The sequence below is a fragment of the Sapajus apella genome, unplaced genomic scaffold, assembly GCF_009761245.1.
Source record: "Sapajus apella isolate SASKATOON/1434 unplaced genomic scaffold, GSC_monkey_1.0 scaffold198, whole genome shotgun sequence".
Lineage (NCBI taxonomy): Eukaryota > Metazoa > Chordata > Mammalia > Primates > Cebidae > Sapajus > Sapajus apella.
This window is the reverse complement of record NW_022437138.1, coordinates 645,135-661,398: the sequence shown is the minus strand read 5'-3', so window position 1 is coordinate 661,398 and position 16,264 is coordinate 645,135. Positions and strand designations below refer to the sequence as shown.

At 61.3% G+C, this 16,264-nt stretch overlaps 1 protein-coding gene across 5 annotated transcripts in view; it reads left to right on the top strand.

Moving 5' to 3' along the window:
* Positions 1–16,264, top strand: part of ARVCF (ARVCF delta catenin family member) — a 52,626-nt gene that overhangs the window by 28,416 nt on the left and 7,946 nt on the right. For 4 of the 5 annotated variants that reach the window (XM_032269741.1, XM_032269745.1, XM_032269743.1 and 1 more), the window contains exons 3-8: positions 3,674–3,901; positions 12,122–12,280; positions 12,475–13,001; positions 13,952–14,451; positions 15,090–15,273; positions 16,087–16,204. In XM_032269741.1, the coding sequence (XP_032125632.1) occupies positions 3,692–3,901; positions 12,122–12,280; positions 12,475–13,001; positions 13,952–14,451; positions 15,090–15,273; positions 16,087–16,204 (1,698 nt within the window). In that variant the 5' untranslated portion in view covers positions 3,674–3,691. The remainder of the gene's footprint in view (positions 1–3,673; positions 3,902–12,121; positions 12,281–12,474; positions 13,002–13,951; positions 14,452–15,089; positions 15,274–16,086; positions 16,205–16,264) is intronic. The other variant, XM_032269746.1, reaches the window with a different exon arrangement.

The window sequence follows — 16,264 nt, the reverse complement described above, 5'->3', positions numbered from 1 at the left end:
CATTCATCTATGTTTATCCTCCATCATCCCTTCACTCACCCATCCATCCATTCATCTATGTTTATCCTCCACCATCCCTTCACTAACCCATCCATCCATTCATTTGTATGTTTATCCTTCACTATCCCTTCACTCACCCATCTATCCATTCATCTATATGTATATCTCCCACCATCCCCCACCCACCCATCCATTCATTCATCTATATGTTCATCTTCCACCATCCCCTCGATGGATCCATGCATCGATCTGTGCATCCCCCATTATCACCCATTTATCCATTCATCTCTGTCCCTCCCCCACCACGCATGCAGCCATCTGTCCATCCCTCTGTCCATCCTCCACCACTGCCCCAGCCACCCCTTCATTCATTCATCCATCCCCCATTCATCCCTGAATCCATCTGCCTGGCCGTCTTTCCCCATCTCTCCTTTGCCTGCCCTCCCTCTAGTCTCCTATGGGCTGTGTGCCTTGGGCCACCCCCTTCTTCTGCCATGCTTCTCCCCTTGGGCCACCTGCTTGCCCAGTGGTTCATCCTGTGAGAGCACTGGGAGGCTCTTGTCCTGGTCCTGGACCCCCATGGGTGTGTGGCCAGTGTTCATTGTTGCTGGGGCTGGGTCGTCACTTTTGTTTTGCAGTTTACTTTTCGGTGTAGCCCAGACCTTTCCAGCCCCTCCCAGCTCCTGATGTCTTCCGGTTGGAACGTGGTGTTGTCCACATGGTCCTGAAGTCACTCGTGGGCTGCACAGTGTCATTCCTGCCTTGCTTCTAAGTAAGCTCCTGGGGCCACCGTGTTTGACAAGAAGTGGCCTCCTCTGAGTTGAGCATGAAGCTGGTTGCTGTGTTTTGGGTTGGGGGGTCATGAGAGGTCCACCCGACAGGCAACGTTGGGCCCTTCCCAGGTGAGGAGTGGCCAAGGTGGCGTTGGCCGGAGAGGACAGCCAGGGTCCCTGCAGCGCCCCCCCTTCCTGGCCTGCCCTTGCCGCCCTCCTGGACTCTAGCAAAAGCAAGTCCGATGCCCACCCTGCTCAGCATCCACTCAGGCCCCATAGATTTTAAGAATCCATGCACATTTTGCCTTCCTTGACATCACATATTTCTTGTTTTAATATAAAAATGGCATTTTGAGTTATCTGAAAACCTGCCCTCTATGGTTCTGGGCCAGGACCCCCTGCATCCATAAGGTTTCCTGTCATAGGCCAGAGGCCACCATGTCAGGGGAGTGGGCCTGGGCCTTCCGTGCTCTGCCTGGAGCGTATCCTGGGCTGCCCTCAAGGCAACTGAGATGCCAAGGCCATGACCTGTGAGCTCAGGACACCCCCCAGGGCAAATGCAGGGCGCACCCTACAGCTGGGGCAGATGGCGCAGGCCCAGCCCTGAGGCCTCTGCTCTCCTGGGGGTGGCTGCTGGACTCTCTCCCCCAACACTGGCCAGTGTTTCCAGATGTCTCTAGGGAGACACATGGTCATTTTTCCCCAATCGAGCCAAGCCGGGCAATGAGGTCAGTGTGGAGTTTGGCCACCTTCCCACTGTGGCCTTGGAGTTCTGAGCCCCCAGCGAGAGCCAGTGGGCCTCCTTTAGGGTGGGCGTCTTTAGACCCCAGGGCCAGGGTGTGTTGGAGGGGCTTAGGTCAAGGAAGCTGTCCACAGGGTCTGCAGTCCAGGCCTGGTCCTGCTAGATGGGGGATAGGCTGTGTGGTGCATGTGAGGGTCCACGTCTCTGCACAGGGAGGGAAGTGAACCACCTCAGGTCCACGAGGCCAACAGTACCCTGTGGTCCCAGTTGTTGCCATCCAGGGCAGTGTCCCATTCCCTTCTGCCCCTTGATTCCAAGGTTTGGCTGAGATGGGCTGTGCTGCAGCCAAGACTGGGCTGAGGGCTGAGCGACATGGCCCCTGCCCCCCACCCCATCCCTCCCAGGAAGAAGGCCCTTCCATTCCCACCTCGGGCCCAGCATGGTTCAGTCCATACATGCACAAGGCCCCACTGTGTCAGTGGGTCCGGGGCCCAGGGGTGGACAGCGTCAGGTGTGTAGAGGAGAGCTGTGCGGCCACGCTCTGGGCGTGCGGTGCTGTTTTGGTGGCTGGAGGGTCCAGTCTGCACCTCAGTCCCAGGTGGCATCCCCCAGCTCTCCCCGCATCCTTCCATTCTGTGGCTGGCTTAAAACAGCTCCTCCACTCATGCTGGCTTCCTTGAAAGGTCGTGTTTCATTTGTGGGAAAGCACGTGTCCCATTTGTGGGACAGGTGCTGGGGAAATGGAGAGCAGCTTTGGGGGCCTGCACTGGTCTCTCACCCTTGCTGGGCCTATTTCCCCAGCTTGTTGGTGGCTCTGGGCTCCACAGTGTCTCTTCACCTATGAGGTTCACCCATGTCCCTGCACTGTCGCTGGCCCAGCCGGCACTGGCACAGCTGAGCCCAGTGCTGCTCTTCTTGGGGTTTCTGTCCTTGCAGCTGGCTCCATCCAGATCAGTGAGCAGCGGTGCTGATGCTCTGAGGACGTCACCTGCAGTGCGTGTCCTCCCCATGCAGGGCCCTATATTGGTGCAGGGGCAAGGGATGCAGCAGAGCCAGCCTCAGTGGGCTGGTGGGATCTGCCGGGGGGATGCCTGAGCAGCCCTGGGCACCGGGCCATGCTCACTGTGCTCCGGGCACTGTGGCCTCGTGACCATGCCCTGCCCACTGCCTTGAGCCTGGATCTGAGCTCTGCATACTTGTCCTGCTTCTTTTTACCCATGAAAAACAAACAGGCTGAGCAGCCAGGGAGCAAGCTGGGAGGGAAAGCACTGGTTTGTCGCTGCAGCTCCCAAGCCCCTGCAGCCCCCACCTGCTCTTAGGGCCCTGAGGCCTTGAGGGGCAATGTTTGGCTGGGCCAGGCAGACCTGATCCCACCCTGTGCCTGGCCTCAGACACCTGGGCTCCTGCCCTCTTCTGCATAAGGCGTCACACACACAGCCACTTCCAGGCTTAGGGTCTCTAACTTCGTGTAGCCCCAGCCAGAACCTCAGCCAGGCTTGTCCTCAGCTTTTACTCTGTCATGTGTGGCAGGCACCACCCTTGTTCCTGGCCGGCGTGGCTGTGAGTGGAGGCTGGACTGGCGGTCTGCAGACCAGTGTTGCTGGTAGCTCGGAGGCTGTGGTCACCCTGCGCCTGCCTTGGGGTCCTGGGCACCTGCAGCTTCTCACGCCCTGCTTCCTGGGCACACTGGCCTGCCATACCAGCTGTGTGGCTGCAAATGGTCCCCCACCCTTTCTGGGCCCTGGCATCTGCCTCTGTGAGATGGGAGTGGTGTGGCCCTGTGAAATAAAGGGTGAGCTGGCCTGTTCTGTGGGCAGCAGAGGGCCTGGGAGGAAGGAGCTCTCATCATACCAGCTCTCCCTGCCCTTCTCAGTGGGGCTCCAAGCCTCCCACGGTCCATGGTTCTGCTAGGCCTGGCAGGAAGCAGAGGAGCCAGGTCAGAGTCCCATGACCCATGGGGAGTGAGCTGGCTGCTTCCGGCTAGCCTCAGATTAATGGCTTTTAATTTAGAATTTAGTCAATGTGCTTCCCTCTAGAGGGCTGGATGCTCTGGTCTGGGAGTGAGTTGTATGGTCTGTGAGTGGGGTGGGCAGGGGCCCATGATGGCCTTGCCAGGCTGCTGCCCCACCCCACTGAGCTTGCTTTGCTTTGCCTGCAGCTGGCGGGCGCCCTGGTCATGGAGGACTGCAATGTGCACTCGGCCGCCAGCATCCTGGCCTCGGTGAAGGAGCAGGAGGCCCGCTTCGAGAGGCTGACACGGGCGCTGGAGCAGGAACGGCGCCATGTTGCCCTGCAGCTGGAGCGTGCCCAGCAGCCTGGCATGGTCAGTGGTGGCTTGGGCGGTGGGCAGCCCCTGCCAATGGCCTGGCAACAGCTGGTCCTCCAGGTAACAGCCCAGTGACTTGGGAAGGGTGAAAACTGCCAAGTGGCAGCTGGTCCTCCAGGTAATAGCCCAGTGACTTGGGAAGGGTGAAAATTGCCAAGAGGGGAAACAATCAGGGGGTCCTGGTGAACCACAAACCAGCATGCAGTCACTTATTGCAAGATTTGCTAGGGCCCTTGGGGAGGAAATGAAAATGGGATCCCATGGTGGGCTGGAAGCCCCACTTGGGTATGCTAAGCATCATGTGAAGAGTAGACAGGACACAGCCCGACACTCAGAACAGCACCCTCCACTGAGCCTTCAGGCCCAGGCAGCTGGATGGGGGGGTCTGTTCTGGGCAGCTCCTTGGTCTGCCTAGAGACACAGAGGGGTTTGCCTGCACCATGCCTAACCCTGCCACAGTGTTCATTGTATGCACTGGTGGGTCAGCCCCAGGAGGAGGCTGGAGCAAGGCCCAGAGCTCTGCCTGAAGCTTGGAGGCTGACCTGGGAGCCTTATTTTCTCTGCTGGCCATTATCCTCAGACTAGGCTCAGGCCCTTGCTCAGCCCCAGGGGGTATAGAGCCATCTGTGTTTCATGGCCAGGCCCTAAGAACTCTAAAGTTAGGGTGCTCAGTGAGCAGTTAGACCATCAGGACACCCCACTGTCAGCCCCCCGGTGCTCTAACCTGTAGATGGAACAGCAAGAGCCACTGGCTTGGGGTGGGGAGGCCGGAGCAAGGTCATGCAAGGAGACCTGGGATGTGGTGTGATTGTCATGGTTCCTGTTACTGACTGAGGCCTAGCGCAGTGGGGAGTCAGGGCGGAGCTGCCCCAGCAGCCACAGGAAAAGGGGCCCCTCCTCACTACCCAGCTTAGAAGCTGGGGCAGTTGCCTCCTGCTGTGGCCTCTGGGTTCTTCACATAGTGACCCTAGAGGGCTCTCGTAGCAGAGTCCTGTCTCCCTGGCTCAGCTTCCTGCCCCACTAAACCCGGCAGCCAGACCTCCCCGCAGCTCACTCCCAGCACCTGCACTCCCGCCTGCCTTTCTTTGGTCCTGCTGAGCTCTGACTCTAGGGACCTGCATCTGGCACACACATGCCCGGGCCTTGGAGCAGCCTGGCCCTTCTCGTCTAGAGAGAAAGAGAGCAAATGCTGGTCTCTGTGGAGGCAGCCCCATGGGCTCTTCTCACCTGGCTGGGCACATGGGGCTCAGAACCAGCATCCCTTGTTAGGCCAAGGGACCTGGGGTTGGTGACTACTCCCTGAGTCTTCAAGTTTGGGGAAGCAGAACGCTGGGCCCAGCCGGGCCACATGGGGACAGTGGAAGCCAGTGACCCAGAGGCTGCCTCTCAGGCGCCAGTGTGCTCAGTCCAGCCCTCCCAGACCGGAACAGCCCTCAGACAGGCAGTGTGGGAGGACCCGAAGCACCCCGGAGGGTTGATGCCCTGGCGGGAAGATGTTCCCACAGCCTGGAGCTACCCTGACCTCCTCAGGCAAAAGACTTCAAGACCTCATGCCACTGCCCCTCTACCTACCACCCCTGCCCCTGAATGCCCCACCTTCCACCCCTGCCCTTGATTTTCTCAGGCTGGGATTGAAGAGAGCATGTGTTACCAGGGCTGCAGCTCAACTGTCTGGGCTGATGGGGAACACTAGGGGAGGCAGGGCCACATTGGGCTGGCCAGGCTTCCCAGACTGATCTTGGTAGGATGTGCCTAGTGATTTACTTGCTGAGCCACAGGGTCAGAGCCTCTGCTTAAGCCAGGGCAATGGCAAGACAGGTAGCTGGGGGCTGAAGCTGGGAAGCCAGGCCAGGGGGAGTGCTGCTGCCTGGTCCTGTCTACTGCCCTTCATCCTCCAGCAGGAAGGGGCCCCTCCTCTAGACAGCCAGCTGAAGCAGGGCTGACATCCACCCAGTGGGGTGGGGTGCCATTAGGGAACTTCCCTTGGGCTCATCTGAGGTAGGTAGGTGGCTGGGGTACCAACAGCTGGTGCAGTTGAGATGGAGCCAGCTTAAAGAAAGATGTGGACGTGTTTCTGGTGCAGTGTCTGGTCCTCTGGGCTCTGCTACCGGGGCTCCAGGTAGGCCTGCCCTAGATGGAAGATGCAGGGGTTCGAGTTTGTCCAGTGGTAGGGTAGCTCACCCCTCTGCAGGTGGGGGAACTGACGCTCTGAAGGGCACATGGTGAGCACCTAGAATCTTGAGCGTGCTAGCCGAGTGGCTTCCGTACAGCACTCAGGGCAGCAGGGAGTGGTCTGCGGAGAAGCCCGTGGGAGACCTGGGTCCAAGCCCCCTCTCTTGCCAGACCCACTGAGCCTCCCTGGGCTGGTACCAGCCCATTTCATCTCAGAACCTGTCTCCCTGTTTGTGATACTGGAGCCATTGGCTTGGCCTTTGTGCAGTTTGAAGCGAAGACAGCCCCAGCCCCACCCCTCTCCTCCCGTGTTTTCACAGCAGCAGGGCCAGATTCCCTAGGGTGTGGCCCACATTGAGGCCCACCTGGGGGAGGGATGGGGGTGCACTCGGGGCTTCTGTGCCTCGATGGGGAGAACCCAAGACACAAAGTAGGGGTCCCCTGCAGGGCCCTTTTCCAGGTCCCCTCTGAGCTCTGTGGGGACAGTTTCTCGCAGGCCCATTCCAAGTGGTGGCTGGACAGGAGCGTGAGGGGGGATATGAGAGACTGGGGGGATCTTGCAGCGCTGTGACCACTGTCCCATCGGCCCCCATTTCATGGCAGGTGAAACTGAGTCAGCCAGGTTTGTGCCCGTGAGGGAGTTCCTGCACTCTGTCCATTGCAGCTGCAGGAACTGGCACCTGCCGGAACTGGCACCTGCCTTGCCAGAACTGTTTCCCCCTCTGCAGGCGGAGTAAAGTGTGCTCACAAACCGAGGACTGGGAAGGACTTGGCCAAAGTCATTCGGCGGGAAAATGACAACCCTGCCGCAGGGAGGGGGAGGGATCAGAAACCCAGGCCCGCGGGTGGGGGCACGGGGGTCGGAGCGACAGGGGGCGACAGGGGGCTGCAGGGCCCCGCCCTGCCCCTCTGGGGGGCGGGACCTCACCCCGCCCGCCCGCCACGCCCGCCCCTGCCCTGCCACGCCCCACCTGGGCGCGGCCCCGCCCGATTGGCTGCTCGCCGCGACCGCCGCCAGATCCGCCCCCGCAGGGAGCGAGTCCGCCGAGCCTGAGCCCGAGCGGCCGAGGCGCCGGAGCCGAGCCGAGCCCGGTCCAGCCGCCGCTGCCCCCCGCTGCTGGCCAGCGCCCCCAGAGCTCCGGCCCGATGCCGGCCGAACTCAGACAGGTTGGAGGGAAGTTGGCTTGGGGAGACCCTGACCCGGGGTCAGAGGCGGAGGGCGGGGCGCCGGCCTGCCCTGCAAGACCCGCTTTTGTTCCGCGGAGCCGCCGGCCCGAGGCGGCTATTGTCTGGCGCTCCTGGCTGGGCTGCGTCAGGCTGGGGCTGGGGCTGGGGCCGGGGCCGGGCGGGTGGCGGTGTGAGCGCGGTGTCCCCGGGTGTGCGGGAGGGGCCGCGGAGTCTCTGGAGGCTATCTCCAGGGGCTGGGGGCCGGGACCCCTGGCAGTTTGACCCTCCGCTTGGAGCTGGCCGGGAGCCGGTGGGCGCTTCTCGGCTAGTGCCCAGGACAGGTGCCTGGGGACCCGGGTGGGGGGCCAGGGCCTTCCTGAGCAGCTTCTGTCTGTGCAGGAGGGAGGCTGAGTCTGGAGAAGGAAGCCCAGGTAGGCCTTCTGGTCCCTGAGGGGCTTCCTCCTCTCCCCTCCACACCCCCTACGCGGGCTCTGACTCCCAGGACCTGCAAAGGAGCTTCCGGAGCTTTAATGGAAGTTCTCTCTGCCTCCGAGGCGCACGTGATGGGAGGGGTGGAGACAGGCCCTGCCCACCTATTGATGCTGGAGGGGATCTCCAGGGAAAACCGGGGTCCTCCCCCTCTCAGCATTGAGGTGAGGGGGAGGCATAGGCAATCTGCCCCCTGCTCAGAGCAGTGTGGGTTTGGTAACAGGCAGGGAAACTGAGGCCGAGCAGAGAAAAGACCAGCCAGGATCATCTGTGGTAGGAGGCAGGTTTCCCACACACCTACCTACCTGGGCAGCCAGGCCTCTGCCTGTCGTACAGCCCTGGTGTGGCCCCCAGGGTCTGGCTTTCAGAGATGGAGGGACCAGTTTTTGGGAAATTCATGGTCACAGTGTGTCTTGTGACCCTGAGCTGAGCTTGGGGAAGCTGAGGTGGATGACAGTCAGCCCTGCTCTCCAACCCCAAGTTTGCTCCCCCAGCTTGGCTTTTTGGCTCCGCTGCCTGGGGCCACGCCCTGGCAGGTGCATTACCGTGTGGAGGGGCAAGCTCCAGGTCCTGGAGACTGGTCAGAGGCTGTGGCACCAAGGGAGAGGGCGTTTTGTGGTGGCCAAGGGCTTGCTACTTGGTGGGAGATGCCAGCCTGGCTTGTCCTGGACTCTACCTGGGAGGGCCATGCTGGGGATGGAGAATCGTCATTCATTCATCCATCTGGCAGCAGCCACCTCGTGCCCTCTGGGAGCCTGGCCCGCAGGTGTGGGATCCAGGTATGCAGTCTCACCTTAACTCATTCCCTGTGTGTGCTAGCCAGACCTTGGACAGGGGAGGCGCCTGCCGCTGCAGTCTGTTCTTCAGGACACAGACTGTGGTTTTGCATCTGTGAAGTCTGGGTTCTGGTGGATAAGTGCTATGGGACCCGGACCCAGCCTCCTGACCCCCAGCAGCCCCTCTGTGTGTTGGTCTGATCTTGCTTTTCTGCTCCCTGCGTTCCTTGCATTTTGCCACAAAGGTGTGACTGGTGCTACCCAGCATGTCCCACGGCCCTAGCCCCTTCTGTCCTTCCCACGTCCTTGTGAAGAAGCTGAGCTCCAGGTGCGTGTTGGGGTATAGAGCCCCTATACTTGGCTCAGCCCTGTGCTCCCAGGACCCTCTTGTGAGCAGGGGTAGGAGGTCTACCTTCCTGGTCACTCTGGCCCCTCCCACAAGCCCAAGGGAGCTCATGGGAAACCCGAGGCTGTTTTCGGGCTAGTCCTGGCGGCCCCAGACCTGGTGCACCAGAAATTGAAGAGCCAAGGGAGGGATAAGTGCTGGGAGGCTGGGCAGGGTACAAGAGGGACAAGGATGGGACCCCAGCTGGTTAGGGAGTATGAGAGATGACTGATAGGATGCAGCCTGTGGGGTTGGTGTGGGGCGTCCAGGGTGCAGACGGGAACAGCCCAGAGTCTGAGGCAGAGGCTATGTGGGGCTGCGGGGTCAGGGTCCCTGAGCGTGGGCCAGCCCGGGCAGGTGCATGTCAGACATGGGCGCCGGGGCCAGACAGGGATCCAGGGACTGCAGCCAGCTCCTCTGTTGAGAGTCAGCCCACCCATTCCACAGCCCCACCCTAAAGATGTTACAGAGACTTGAGCCACCAGATAGGTATGGGCCTATCTGCTCTACACCTCAGTTTCCCCATCTGCCAGCCAGCTCTGAGACTCCCAGAGTGGATGCTGGGGAGGTGATCGGCGGAGTTGGTGGCCCCTGTCCCTGTGTGTTGAGAGTTTGTGAGGCCCTGTGTAGATAAAGGTCTGGACACACAGGTGGAGGATGGGAGGATGTGTGCTCACGAGTGTGCCTCTGGGAACAGTGGGCACCGTGCCCGTGGGGTGCTGTTAGAGCACGCAGGTTGATGTGCTCGGCCTCTGCGGGGCTGGGTACTCACACGTGTGTACATGCATGTGTCTCTGTCGGAGGGGTCGTGTACATGCATGTGTGTGTGCCCAGCTATGTGTCTCGGGGGCCGGGCTTTCCTGTGATCACTGGCTGACTCATGCTCCCGCCACCAGGGTGAAGTCATTGCTCGTTTTTAGCTCCCTGAGGTCATTTGCCATCAGGGACTCTTGAGGCCTTGGGATCCTGCTGCCGTGCTGCTGGGATGAGACTGGCAGGTGATCCCGACGGGTTGCCAGGTCTTGCTGGGGGGGGGGGGGGGGGCCTGGCTTTCCTAGATCACCCCAGCTCTGCACTGTCAGACCCTTACCATAACCTTGGCGGGAGGGATAAGCTGCGCCACAAAGTGGCATCGAGGTCCTGAGATGTCCTCCCTTCTTCTCCCCCTTCCCCCTGTGCCTAGCTAGGGAGTAGGGGGCTCCTCTTTCAGTCTTTAATATATGTAAATATATGCATATATGAGGGGCTGTACCACTCTGACAGAACGTCCTGTGTAACGTTCCCTAAGTCTTGCTTCATATCCTCCTCACCCCATGGTCAGAACTGCAGCCCCTCGGTGCCTGGCCCCCTGCTAAAACTCTGACGAGTCCCCACAGGGCCCAGCAGAGAAAGCTCAGGGCCTGACACACATTTCCCAGATATGGACGGGGCAGCCCAGCCCCGGTAGTGATGGGCCACACAAGCCTTCTGCTCCAGAGCAGTCCCAGCTCCCCAGTGCCTTTGGAAAGAGCCCAGCCTGCCTTGCCTGGCAGCGTGCCAGTTGTCCTCACTCTGGGTCTCAATCTATTTCTTTTTCCCAGGGAACAGAGGTTCCCTTTTCCTAGCCAGGTCGCCAGCAGGCATTCCACCTACATCTCAAGACTGAGGGTGAGATGAGGCCCAAAGGCTTCCTTGCCAGATTGCCTTCTCTGGGGGTGCCTGAAATCCCATTTGCACTGTGAAGTTCTAGGTAAATCCTCTCCACCTGCCAGGCCTCAGTTTCCCCATCTGTAGTTACCTATCATCCTCCAAGGTCCTGCCCATGGGAGAGGGGCAGGTGCCTTCTGTGGCCACCTCTTTCCTCTGTCACTGAACCTGAGGGATACACCTGTCCTAATGTGTTGGTGCAGGCGCCTTCCTGGACACCTGCACTGCATATATTCGGGGGTCAAGTATTCCCTCAGGAGAGGACCCTGACCTGAGGAGGCTTTCCAGCCCACAGGTCTTTGCAGCAGGTCCTGAGGACAGCCCTGAGCATGTTGCCTGGCTTATCTCCCAGGCCCAAGGATGGACAGAGTCTGCTTCTGGAGCTTAGCAGAGCTTGGTGTCTGTGCAGGCCCCAGGGGGCCCAGGCAAGGGACCCATTGTGCAGGCCCCAGGGGCCTAGGCCACAGAGTGGGGCCTGTCCTCCTGCTGACCCTGCCCTGGCTGCCTGGGAATGTGCTCTCCCTCACCCACCCACCAGGGCTTGGGTTTCAGCTCTTGCCCATCCTGGCTGGATGCCAAACCCCGGATGTTGGCGCCGTGTGGCCCTGGGGCCAGGCACCTGTGCAGTCAGAGGCCGAGGCAGGCTGTGGGTCTCAGGTCCTCAAAGCCACTCAGTGCAGTAGGGGTTGGGCCTGGCTCTGATGTGGTCCAGCCTAGTCTCTCTGAGCCTCAGTTTCCCCACTGTCAAGTCCAGCCAGTAGGCACGCGGGTAAAAGAGTCTCAGTCCAGAGCTGTCTTGCCTAGAATTCCAGTGTCATCACCCCATGCATGATGGTGGCAAGGGGACCCATAGGCTCAAATCGACTGTCTGGCCTCTGATACGATGCCCAGAGTCTCAGTTACTGGGGGCGCCAGCCACTGGCCCGAGGTAGGGCCAGGCTGTGCCTCTGCAACACTCAGGAATGTCTGGGCTGGAAGGAGTAAAGATATATTAGTGCTCCAGGTGCATGGAGTATTCTGGGAGCTGGGTATTTCTGTCCCTTGAGGGTGTCTGGCTGGCCTTGGTGGCGGGAACCTTAGCCTCCACAAGGCTTCTATACTCAAGGTTTCTGAGGGCAAGTGAGGGAAGAGGCCCCAGCACACCATGAGGTCCCAGCTAGGGGTGGTGGGTGACATCTGGAAGGCATCCTACAGGTAGGTCTCACTGGTGCCTTCTGGGGCCTGGAGGAACCTGAGGTAGCTGGGCCTTGCAACTTGTGCACGGGGTTGGGGGGGGCGGCGGCTCTAGACTTCATCCCCAGGGTCTGTGGCCTTACCTGCCAACTCAGCCTGAGGAAGCATAGGACCGGGGCCAGCCCCAGAGTCCCCCCAGGATGGGGTGCCAGGGCAGGCTTAGCACCTCGATGTTCAGAGGGCAAGAACTCGTTGCTGTCCTTGCCATCTTGGGCCAAGACAGGCCCTGGGATGGGTGGGTTCAGGACCAGGAGGAAGGCATCTTGGTGTCCTGGCCAGCATGAGCCGAGGCATAGCTGCCGTGCCTGGGGACCTGCACTGCAGGGACAACTGAGCAGCAGGCCTGCCCACCAGCGCCCCTCCTCACCCCAGGAGCAGAGCCCAGGCAGCCAGGCCTCGCTGGCCACGATGCCAGAGGCGCCTGATGTGCTGGAGGAGACCGTGACGGTGGAGGAGGATCCCGGCACACCCACCTCCCATGTGTCTGTTGTCACATCCGAAGATGGCACGACCCGGCGCACCGAGACCAAGGTATGGCCAGGCCCAGGCGGTGGGTGGGAGAGCAGGCCAGGCCCCGGCAGCTGTCCCGCCTGCAGAGTGGTCAGGGAAGCTTGCCACCTGGGGCCTCTCATTGCTTGAGTGGGAAATCGAGGAGAGCCAGGCCCCAGCAGGGCAGTTTCTAGGCCTCTCGGGCTGCCGCACCTATCTGCCTGTCCATCCACCAGGTCACCAAGACTGTCAAGACGGTGACCACTCGGACAGTACGCCAGGTGCCCCTGGGCCCGGACGGACTCCCCCTGCTGGATGGTGGCCCCCCACTAGGCCCTTTTGCCGATGGTGCCCTGGACCGGCATTTCCTGCTGCGTGGTGGTGGCCCAGTGGCCACACTTTCTCGAGCCTACCTCACCAGTGGGGGCAGCTTTCCCGAAGGCCCCGAGCCCCGGGACGGTCCCAGCTATGGCAGCCTGTCCCGAGGGCTGGGCATGCGGCCCCCACGTGCTGGCCCGCTTGGCCCAGGCCCTGGCGACGGCTGCTTCACACTGCCTGGCCACCGGGAGGCCTTCCCAGTGGGTCCTGAGCCTGGGCCACCAGGTGGCCGCTCCCTGCCCGAGCGCTTCCAGGCAGAGCCGTATGGCTTGGAGGATGACACGCGCAGCCTGGCCGCTGATGATGAGGGCGGCCCAGAGCTAGAGCCTGACTATGGCACAGCCACGAGGAGGAGGCCTGAGTGTGGGCGGGGCCTTCACACCAGGTGAGCTGCACCCTGTCCCCAGTGGCTGCTTCCTCTGGGAAGTCCACCCTCCACCCCCCAGCTACAGGGTGCTCCACTTGTCAAGTGGCTGCAGTTGAGTTAGTCATGCATGTTAGTTTGAGTTGCCCTTGGGTTTTGTCAGGGACAGAAGAAAGGTGGGCCCTGGGGTGGTAGGAGTTCGGCTGGGCACCGTCCTGCAGGCCCAGGGCCCGAGAAAAGCTGGGAAGAGTGCCGGCCACTGGCCTTGCTCCAGCCATACCCTGGATAACCAGAACCCAGATCCCGGGCCCTTCCTGTCACAGCCCTTGGTTCTGTCTCCATTGCCCTCAGTTTCTGTTTCTCTGGAGTAGGGACATGACCATTTTGCTATGTGACCTTGGCCAAGTCATCTGGCCACTCCTAGCCTCGGGCCCGTGGGTTTGATGACAGCAACCCACAGGGCTGCTGAGAGCTAAGGAGATCTTGTACCCAAAGGGTCTGGTGGCCTGAATACCCCTTGGTGGTCCTACTGGGATGGCTTCATGCAGAGAGGGTCATTTACTCCCCCTGCATCCTGGCACAGGCAGAGATGGGCTTCGTGGAAGATGGGTGGTTTTGTGGACAGGAGGTGGGCCTCTCCAGCAGCCATAGCAGATGTTGCACAGAAACATGTTTTGCTTGGGATCGGGGAACACCGCCTGGTGACAGCAGTAAGCGAGCTTTCTGTCCTGGGTGGGTTGCCAGGGGACCGATAGCCGCTGGCTGGGGCTTGGCATTTGGCTCTAAATCAGTTCTCACTGGGCTGGTGTGTGACTCTCCATGCCCCCACCATGGTTCGGGCTGAGATACTGTGCTCCCAGCCCAGCCCTGCGGGGTGAGTTTGCAGTCCTGAAGAAGGTGTGATAGGGCAGCTCAGAGGCAGGGCTGGTGGCTGCTGTGACGACGTCCATGTGCCCCACTCGCCTGTGCAGGGCCTACGAGGATGCTGCAGATGATGGCGGCGAGCTGCTGGATGAGCGGCCTGCGTTCTCAGCGGTGACGGCGCCCCTGGCCCAGCCCGAACGGGGCAGCCTGGGCAGCCTGGATCGGCTGGTGCGGCGCTCGCCCTCAGTGGATAGTGCCCGCAAGGAGCCGCGCTGGCGGGACCCTGAGCTGCCTGAGGTGCTGGCCATGCTGCGGCACCCCGTGGACCCCGTGAAGGCCAATGCGGCTGCCTACCTGCAGCACCTGTGCTTTGAGAACGAGGGTGTCAAGCGGCGTGTGCGGCAGCTGCGGGGGCTGCCACTGCTTGTGGCGCTGCTGGACCACCCGCGGGCCGAGGTGCGGCGCCGGGCCTGTGGGGCACTGCGCAATCTCTCCTATGGCCGCGACACTGACAACAAAGCCGCCATCCGGGATTGTGGTGGTGTGCCTGCCCTGGTGCGCCTGCTGCGGGCCGCCCGTGACAACGAGGTCCGCGAGCTTGTCACTGGTGAGTGGGACCTGGCTGTGCCCACATCCCCGGGAAGCAAAGGGTACAGGGCTCAGCCTGGGAGGAACGAGGCCACTTGGCCTGCGACTGCCCGGGAAAGCGCGCGGGTTGGCAGGAGTGCAGCTGCTGAGATGCTTGCCCCAGGAGGCAGGTGCCAGGTCCAGACACTGTGACAGGTCCCCAGTCTCTACCATAGCAGGGAGGCTGACACTGGGCCCCCCAGGCATGCCCCTCACCTCCTGACCCCACAGAACCTCCCCTGGGACCTGCCTCCTTGGTTCCCACCCCAAGAGTACGGTGGTGGAGCTTGCGCCTTGTGGGACCTTAGGGACAGGTGGGGTCACTTGACCGTGTCTCCATGAGGCCCTGTGGCCTTGAGAGTGTTCGTGCCATGTGGCAGGGAGTAGGTGGGAAGGAACAGCTGTGCCACGCCCTCCTCTGCACCTCATCCCCTTTGGGGCTCCTTCCTGGCTGGAAGCCAGTACTGTGTGCCCCCTAGAACCACTCACGGCTTTTGTTACTTCTGTTGTGTGTGAGCTGGGACAGGAGGAGAGTGGGACAGGTCCTGAGCATGGCCACCTGGGGAGGTGGGACGCGATGCACATGGTCAGCAGGACTTGGCCGATCGCACCCCACAGGCACACTGTGGAACCTGTCGTCCTATGAGCCCCTGAAGATGGCCATCATTGACCATGGCCTGCAGACGCTGACCCACGAAGTCATCGTGCCCCACTCAGGGTGGGAGCGTGAGCCCAATGAGGACTCCAAGCCACGGGATGCCGAGTGGACAACTGTCTTCAAGAACACGTCAGGCTGCCTGAGGTGTGGACAAGACCCAGTGCTAAAGCCCGCGTGCACACCTGGCCCTACCCCTGTCCTCATGGTCCCAGATGGCGTGGAAGATGGCGGCCAGCCGCCCAGACCTTTGGAACTTAAGAGCTGTGGCGCAAGTCCTGTGGATGAGAAGTGGGGCCCGAGGGGCTGTTCTTAGCCCCAAGTGGTGCCCCAGTCTTCCCAGGGGCACCCTCTGGAGGGGTCTCTGTGGTACCCTAGCCCTGCCCACCTTCCACCCACCTTTCTATCATGTGGACAGCCAGAGGGAAAGATGGGACCTTCCTGTTCATCTACCTGGGAGGCTCATTCCAGCCACCTGTGACCTCTGCCTTTCCCCTCCTACCCCTGGGAGGCTCTGCCAACCCCACAGTGTCCTGAGTCCCCACAGTCCTGCTTGTCCATCAGGGTGTTTCCCCTTAACCCTTCAGGCTCTTGACCCTGGAGCAAGGTGGGGCCCAGAGCTGCCATTGGGGTGGTGAGGGACCCAGAATTGCTCTTGCACAGGTTCAGGTCTGAGGCTGCCTGTCCCTTTCCAGGTCATCTGGGAGGCAGGGAAGCCCTGTCTTCCCCTGCCCAGCTGTCCCCAACCAAGACAGCTGTCTGCCAGGGCCCCCTCCTGAGGTCTGGGGGCAGTTAGCTTCTCCCCCTTCACTGAGCTCTAGGCTGCAAGGTCCTTTCCCAGTAGACTGAGAGGGCAGCAGCGGGGCCTATTTTGCAGATAAAGACAAACCCCTGAGGTCAGGGCGGGGCTGGGGAGTTTCTGGTGGCCAGGGGTCACCTGGCCTGCTCTTGGCCACACAGGAATGTGAGTTCTGATGGTGCCGAGGCCCGGCGGCGGCTCCGGGAGTGTGAAGGGCTGGTGGATGCGCTCCTGCATGCCCTGCAGTCAGCGGTGGGCCGGAAGGACACGGACAATAAGGTGGGCGGGGACAGTTACAGCCTCATGCCAAGGGTGGGAGAGATGACCACGAAGGTCCCG